The sequence below is a fragment of the Schistocerca cancellata genome, chromosome 3, assembly GCF_023864275.1.
Source record: "Schistocerca cancellata isolate TAMUIC-IGC-003103 chromosome 3, iqSchCanc2.1, whole genome shotgun sequence".
NCBI classification, from domain to species: domain Eukaryota; kingdom Metazoa; phylum Arthropoda; class Insecta; order Orthoptera; family Acrididae; genus Schistocerca; species Schistocerca cancellata.
This window is the reverse complement of record NC_064628.1, coordinates 830,970,052-830,978,649: the sequence shown is the minus strand read 5'-3', so window position 1 is coordinate 830,978,649 and position 8,598 is coordinate 830,970,052. Positions and strand designations below refer to the sequence as shown.

Sequence of the window (8,598 nt, the reverse complement as noted above, 5' to 3'; positions counted from 1 at the left end):
ATGTAATTAACATTTTACAATGCAACAAACGGCACTCATTACGTATTTTTTTATATGTTCAGATGTGCTAACAAAACTAACGGGTTTCCATTTAAGAAAACTAGGTTTGTGTTAAAAAACATACTTCCGTGCATTTTTTTATGGTTTGTATTAACCAATTACACTAGCCCCTCTCCTCACGTTCGGTCTGTGGAATCGATTCGTCAGTATTTGATGTGGTTTACGAAATATATGGAGCGGTAACGTTAGGTGACTCACCCTGTATACAAGGCGAATCAAAACGCCACCGACAAACTTTCAGTGGTGTCCAATGAACATGGGCTCTATCTTAAAAGCTACAAACACTTGTTCATCTTTGTTAGTGTGGAACGCATCTGTTCTATTGAGCTAGTGCTCGGACCTCTTTAGGTATGCGTTTTAGAGTCCATGTTTATTAAACATTTTTTTCTTGTTGTGATCCACACTACCAGCTCTAAAATTTTGTCAGTGGAATTCTGGTTCACCCTGCATATATTGGCATTTTAAGAGAGATCAGCGTTCTGTCTGGTGAATAAAAGTGAGAAAGTATTGTTTAAAAATTGTACTAGTGATAAACGCCGTGAGGAGAAATCGTCGTTTTCATTGACTGAAGAAATATCTTTGTGTCAATCGAGTAGGAAAGTTGTTCTGCTCTCTTTGTTGTTCAGTTGGATGTTGCGTCTGAAATCGTAAGGTTTGGCGTTGTGACATGACCTTCTCTTGGGTTTTGTTCAATAGTAAAAAGGCTTTCGGTTGGAATGTAGGAACAATTAGAGATTTGTTGTGCCCTTTTGAGTTGCTTTGTTAAATTTCAATTGATGTTATAGATCTTATAATTAAATTATCTACGATAATGATCGAAGCAGAAGAAATGAATTAAAATTTGTGCTGCGGCTGGGACTCGAACCCAGGTCTTCTTGCTTGGCAGAAATGCTAACCATTACACCACAGCACTTCATTTTAAAGGAAAATAAGCAGATGATATAAATTGAAGTTTGTGTTGGAGAGGGCACTCAACTTGGGCAGTTCGTGCAGCAATGTTGTGCATTGTGCTGTGGTGGGGTAAAAGTTAACATTTCTGCATAGCAACATAAAAGACCCAGGTTCGAGTCCTGGCCACAGCACAAATTTTAATTCATTTCTTCTGCTTCGATCATTATCGTACAATTGATGTGTTCCTTTTCAGCCTGTGTAATTTACACGCTTCATGATGACAAGAATAGTATTCAGATGGTTTTCAGCATACGTCTTCAGAGATACAAGTCGCTGGCAGTTTATAAGAACTTTGTTTCTCGTCCTGAGGGTAATACTCAGATAGGCTTCTCCTGCGTGTGTTCGAAGATGCAGCCAGTTATGAGAGGAAGTGAACATGTTATCAGTTGCGTGCTATACATATGTTCCAATACAAATACTGTGTTTGAAAGAAGGGTTGTCATAAAATATTAATTATCACCTCAAAAAAATTAAATTACGTAAATATTTTTTTGGGAATTTGCAGGTCCTGCCTTCAGTCCTGTTACATACGGAAATCCTGGAAGTGGCGGAGTCCGTTGGTAAAGTGGGTTATCAAACAGTTATCCATTTTTTGCATTTGAAAGGGAACAATGCAGCAATAATTCACGGCGAGTTGTTGAAAGCGTACAGAAACAATGGATCATCATATGACGCAGTGATTAGATACGGCAGATGCTTCTATCGTAGTCAAATAAGTTTAAATGTGAAGGGCTAAGTGACAGACCATCTCCCTGTGAATAACTGAGAATTGCAAAAGAAATGGAGGTTGTCGTATCACAATCGCAGCGATAGTGGAAAAATGAAAATTAGTCATGAGTCAGTTGTCCGCAGCTCGTGGTCGTGCGGTAGCGTTCGCGCTTCCCACGCCCGGGTTCCCCGGTTCGATTCCCGGCGGGGTCAGGGATTTTCTCTGCCTCGTGATGACTGGGTGTTGTGTGATGTCCTTAGGTTAGTTAGGTTAAAGTAGTTCTAAGTTCTTGGGGACTGATGACCATGGATGTTAAGTCCCACAGTGCTCAGAGCCATTTTTTATTTTAATCATGAGTCAGTTGTCAACATATTGATCATTTTGAACGTGACAAAGAACTTCTTCGCTCGCTGAGTTCCGCGACTGCTCTCAACCATTCAAAAAGCTCACAAAATCGAGGCAGCAGCGGAAATGCAGCTGTGTCAGGACAATCCAGATGACTTCCTTAGCCAGATGAGAGTTGGATGAGTCATTATAAACCTGAGACAAAGAAGCATAGCAAGCAATGAACACATCTCCGTTATCTACATCTACATAGATACTCCGCAAGCCACCGTCCAGTGCGTGGCAGAGGGTACCCTGTACCACTATGAGTCATTTCCTTTCCCATGCCTCTCGCAAATAGAGCGAAGGAAAAATGACAGTCTATATGCCTCTGCATGAAACCTAATTTCTCGTATCTTGTCTTCATGATCATTCGTCGAAACATATGTTGGCAGCAGTAGAATCATTCGGAAGTCAGCTTCAGATGCAGATTCTTTAAATTTTCTCAATAGTGTTCCTCGAAGAGAACTTCGTCTTCCCTCCAGGACTTCGCATTTGATCTCTCCAAGAATCTCAGTAACACTTATGTGTTGTTCGAACCTACCGGTATCAAATATAACAGCAAGTCTCTGAATTGCTTCGATGTCCACCTTCAATCCGACCCGGTACGGATCCCAAACACTCGGCCAGTACTTAAGAACACGTCGCACTAGCGTCCTATATGCAGTCGCTTTTACAGGTGAACCACACTTCCATAAAATTCGCAAAAAAAAAGCAAAAATCGAACCGTTACCGGGCAGGGTGACGCTAATTGTTTTTGGGTCTGCTTAGAGAAGGGCTGACACCGTCCCAAGTGTCATGGTCACAGCTTGATTTTTCTGAGATGGTAATTTAAACTTTATGACTAACTCTCATATATTATTTTCAGAGTGGAAGACCATTTAAGAACCACTAGTCTCAGTGACGACCTTAATCATTAGTTGCAATGGTTTGTGACAACTGTGTTTCTTATTTTTCTTATCTATTCTTTTTGTCGTTAGTTTCAGTACAAAGACCTGTAGGGGAATGAATGGTGGAATTACGTTACCACCACAGTATATTTCAAACCATATACGAGACGGAGTTTCCGTCGTATTATGTGTCTCATTCGCTTTCATTGAAATCCGACTATCTTTGTATTTTTTAATCTTTAATCTTTTTGGCCCTATGGTATCTAACACTTTGGCTTGTCATCATGGCACACTTGTGTAACCTATTTCTGGGACCTTCGCACTTTTTTCATCGTCTGATTTATCACTAAACAATCTATTTATGCGTAAACAAGTTGAAAATATTTCAGTTTAGTATCTTACATTACAGTTTTTTGTGTGAGTTACACATTACCAGAGTTAGTATTATGTATTTACTACGCACCTAATAATTATAGATTGGTTCTCCTGTCAGTCTTTCATTCTATAATATTATTTGTTTACAGTCACGTTATTGGCTCTCTTCCTTGTTGTTCCATTCTTCGTATGATGTAACTTGTGCTATAATCTGTCGATACTAAGAAGCAATAAAATGTCTCGCAGTAGCTATGAAGATGAGCAAAGGCATTTGCAGAAACTTTTGAATGAAGCAATGGACATGAGTGCAGATTACTTAGTGTTATCAGTCGAGTCTGGAAGTCAATCTGAAAGTAAACTTGGGAGCAGTCAGACGTAGGTACACAGTATGCCACGAAAAAGTGAACTGCGAACGAGCCATCAAGAAACGCAAAAAAGGAATTGCATGGAAATGTTATAATTATGACTCGTATTTCTGTAAAGATTGTTTTGTTAAAAAGTATAGCACTAACAGGTGTTAGGAATACAAATCGCCATTATAAATGATTTTTTTCAGTTTAAGTTTTTTACAATGTCATTTTGAGAATGCAAATATTGTACATTGTAAGTAATGTATAAAAGTAAATAACAAATAAATCATCAGAAGAAGAGAACTCCAAGAAAACTGATCCACGTGAGTTGTATATAACTGACGATTACTAGTTCCTTTTGACTTTCCTTGAGCTCCTGAATACCATAGGCTATGAACGTGATTTGTTACTGGAGCAATTATTCCACTTAACGCAGTGTCAGATCACGCTATTTTGAGTTGCCACGGCATGTCGGAGCTCTAAATGAAAATATATGTGTAAGTTGTATTTATTTCACGTGGTCCAAAGAAGAAATTTTCCGTGAATTATTTTTAACTCACACGGGAGTCAGTGTGTTAATATTCTTTCGCCAACAGCCCAAGTCGCAGAGGACCAACTGTTTAGAAATGTGGTCCACCGAATACCTCACCTTAATGGCAGCCAGTATGTAGGTCTATAACCCTCAGTAGTGACAGAGGATAAGGAAGGAAACTGAGGGAAGAAAGACTGGGTAAAAGAAACCAAATTTATACAAAATATGCAGTGTTACGTGCTACTTTATTTCGGCAGTCACTTCTAACTGTGGTCTCGATATTTATGTCTGAAAATGTACATAAATATTACAAGTATATGTATAATCGATGTTACTCTCCGTAGGTGAAATGACTCTCATGGAAGTTAAACTCTACAGAAACACTGTAAGCATAAACAAAAATGAGAACAGCGGAACTTTACCTTCAGTCGTATAATTCGTTCTATGCCACCAGCTTCTGCTACGAAGCTTTTCAAACCTAAAGGAAACTCCTTTAAAAAAATCTTATGAAAACATTTCGTAGAGGTCGTGCTTCGTAATTTACAGCAAAAATGTGTAGGAACGTCACACATAAAATAAACGGAAACATTTGATAACGCAGGACATGTGTACTGTACATAACGACGAAACTGTGTTAGTAAAGGTCTGTAAGAACACGGTTACGCCCGGAGCTGTCTCATTATCGTTCGTCACACTCCTCACTTCACTGTAGCGTTGCCAATGAGGCACACCAACGAGGTACTAACTTTGTTCGTAGAGGATCTGGAGAAAACTACAGCACATGTGTGGTTTGTTTCCAAGCCTGTTCTTCTCACCGTTGTCAGTTATATGCCAGTAGGGCATCAGAGCTAACGGTTCCTGCACCTCTCTGATTGCAGCTCCTCCAGTGGAATTGCGTAAGCAAAAAATAACTACTACATTTCCTTGCAATCGTTCGAAATCCTTTTCTTGTGAATGTTTTCATCACTCTTGGGGGGTTCTCTTCGTTCCCGTTCTCGCATCCGCACACACACACACACACACACACACACACACATACACACACATACACACACACATGCGGTCTCAGGTGCATCGTGGGAGCACAAGAGTCCTCCAGATGAGTTGGTTTTTGCGCCGCTCCTCGCTAACGACTGTCACACATGTTGGTCCTGGAGGATTACAGTTATTCCCGACCCTTGATTACGGGCTTTGCCGCGTAACAGTGACCGAGCGTTTACATCCATGGAATTATACAGCGTACGGTTTCAGCGTACGCTATTTCATTTTTTTAAAACTCCTCGTTACGTTCTTCGGTCCATTCTTGATTTTGTATGTCACGGTGACGTGTAGATACATCACATTTTCACATTTATACGAGAAGCGGATCGTCTTTCACGCTTCTGATGTTTGGAATTTAAGGCTCTTATGTTAAAGCTTCACAGTACTGCGAAATACTATTGCAGTATAATGTGAACACTCTGACGTTATGAAGCTAGAAGACTGGTGTCCTCTCGAATCACAGCATAGCAGTAACAAGTGCGCTAAAGCTTCGTATGGCGATATAAGCTCGTAATACTACGGGAGAAACAGAATCTGAGGAGGTTACGAGTCTGTCTCGTTAGTGAAAGTGTTCTTTCGCTCATAGAATTGTGAGGTTCTTTCCCGCTAGTAAAACATAGAGTCAGTTACGCCAGTCCAACTTCAATCACGAACATATAGCAGAGACAGGTATAGGCGAAGCCAGTTTTCTGCAATTTTTCTCCGTCGATTGCCGTTTGAAGCATCGGGATGTCTTGCTGAGTGAGGATGTCGTATCCAGAGCAGTCGCCACGCTCACCGGCCGCGCGACAGAGATTTCTGGGGACTGTCGATCTGTCGAGATTCACTGGATGAGTAGGAGTCGTTTGACGGGGTCGTCGGCCTAGCAGATGGGTGAGGCGAGCGGGGGCGGTGGAGGCGGGTGCACGCCGTAGTCTGCGCCGGCCCAGGGCTGCAGGTTCTGCAGCGCGCTCAGCGCCGTCGTGGAGGCGGCGCCGCCCGCCGTGGAGACAGCCAGGTGCGGGGGCGGCTGCGGGGGCTGTCCCGCCGCGGACACGGAGGCGGCTGCGGCAGCCGCGGCCGCGGCCGCCAGCGCGCCGGGCGCGTCCGCCCCCGGGTGCGGCGGCGGGGGTGGCGGCGGGTGTGGGGGCGGGTACATGCCCTTGCTGAGCGCCTCGGCCTGCAGCGACATCATCAGCCGGTTGGCCGCCTGCCGCTCCGCCTCGCGCTCCTCCGCCGTCTGCCGCCTGCAACACAGCAAAAAGGCCCGATCACTTGATGGGAGAACAAACAGGGTGGCCCATAGTTGTACACAAATTTTTTAATGTTCGAATTTTGCTTCTCCCACCGCCAGCTGACAAAAAGCGCTCTGTGAAAAATTTCACCTCAGTACAAGACATTCTCGGCGACTCTCAGATGCCTTGAAGCTGGAAAATAGCACTCCCAAGACCTATTCCCGCTAAAATGCACTGTATTTATCCTTTGCATTAGAAAATTGCAGCGAATTTTGTTCATTCACTATAATTTTATCACGCTAGAGAGGCTATATTTTACTGTTCTAACGGTGCTTGCACAACGCATACCTTGTTTCATCGTCGTTCCATTCTGCAGCTTTCCAAGTACTATGTTTCCAATTCAGTGCACCACAATGTTTCGTACAGGGTGTTTCAGGAAGTCAATGACGAACTTTGAGGGACGGAGAACATACAAAATCGATCATTTTTTGTTACGGAACCTACAAGGATTAGCCAGAACGTTACGATCACCGACCTACTATCAATATAAACCCGTCCAGGCCTTAGCAGCCTCACCTGGCGAGGAATGACAGCTTGTCAGACACACGCGCGGTGGATTTAGTATCAGTGAGCGTGCTGTCCATATGTAGAATGGGGAAGGCGCGCGATGTATCTGAGTTTGATCGATAACAGATAGTGATAGCTGGGAAGCTCGACTCGAGCATTTCGTATACCGCACGACTTGTCGGGTATTCGAGGAGCGTCGTCAATACGTGCCGAAGCCAAGGTGAAACCACGTCCACCTCTCATTACAGATGTCGGACGTCGTATGCTGGGGCACAGGGCGGATTTTTTTGAATCATTCACATGAAAAGAACTGTCAGAAAACCCTAATAAAAATGAACCGTAATTTTTGTGCAGTTGAAGTTATTATTAGCCGGCCGGAGTGGCCGAGCGGTTAAAGGCGCTACAGTCTGGAACCGCATGACCGCTACGGTCGCAGGTTCGAATCCTGCCTCGGGCATGGATGTGTGTGATGTTCTTAGGTTAGTTAGGTTTAAGTAGTTTTAAGTTCTAGGGAACCTATGACCACAGCAGCTGAGTCCCATAGTGCTCAGAGCCATTTGAACCATTTTTGAAGTTATTCATTATTATAACTTAAGGATGCGTTAAAGACTATATGTTGCGTCACAAAAAATGATCGTCTTTGTGTAATCGATTATTTCTCATAATTTGTCGGTGAGGTCCTTTCATCCGAATAAAAATGCCTTCTACTGGACCCGTTCCTTTCCCTACTCCGTGTAGGCTTATCACTAGAATAACATGATTTACCAAAGTCGTTATTAACAGTCTCAGATATATGTTTTTTTTTTTTTTTTTTTTTTTTTTTACATCTCTCTCTTTGAAACTCCGAGGTCCAGCTAAAGCAACGGATATAAATCTCACTATATCCACAGTAATCCTTCCATTACCGTGACCAGATGTTCCAGTCCTATGAACACTCGAAGAAAATCTGCGAGAAAGAAAAACACAATGACCAGACAGGAGAATAGTCTACGTACATTGCCCTCATCGGTTCGCTAGTATAATGCTTAAAGGTTAACTCTGGGCTTATGCAATTTTGAATACCAACAATGTTACTAAAATTGGTATTTTTCAAGAACGAAATTATTATTTTATCCTTTTTTAAATGCCTTAAAGCTATCTTTATTCTTGTGTCCTCGAACGATTAAAACGGAATCCTTATAGGAGCACTTTATTGTCCGTCATTCTCTCTCTCTCTCTCTCTCTCTCTCTCTCTCTCTCTCTGTCCGACTGTTAAAACCCTTTTTCTCAGGTAGGCGTATCAAGTTGAAATTAATGTCACATACTAAGATTAAAGTCCATTTCTGGCGTAATAAATGTAAGCTTCTAAGCCAACGGAATAGAGACGTACGACCAACTACGTCACATATTTTGATACTCGAAAATTCACCCATTAAAAGATTTGAGGTACTTCCTGTTGACCTAGAATCATGAAATTTGACAGGAAGCAAGGTTGGTTGGGGACCAAACAGCGAGGTCATAGGTCCCATCGGGTTAGGGAAGGATG

At 42.5% G+C, this 8,598-nt stretch overlaps 1 protein-coding gene across 1 annotated transcript in view; it reads right to left on the bottom strand.

The window, feature by feature from the left end:
* Positions 1-6,154: 6,154 nt before the first annotated feature.
* The window catches only part of LOC126176597 (homeobox protein B-H1-like), a 521,496-nt gene continuing 519,052 nt past the window's right edge, over positions 6,155-8,598 (bottom strand). The window contains exon 5 of the mRNA XM_049923758.1: positions 6,155-6,518. Coding sequence (XP_049779715.1) covers positions 6,155-6,518 — 364 coding nt within the window. The remainder of the gene's footprint in view (positions 6,519-8,598) is intronic.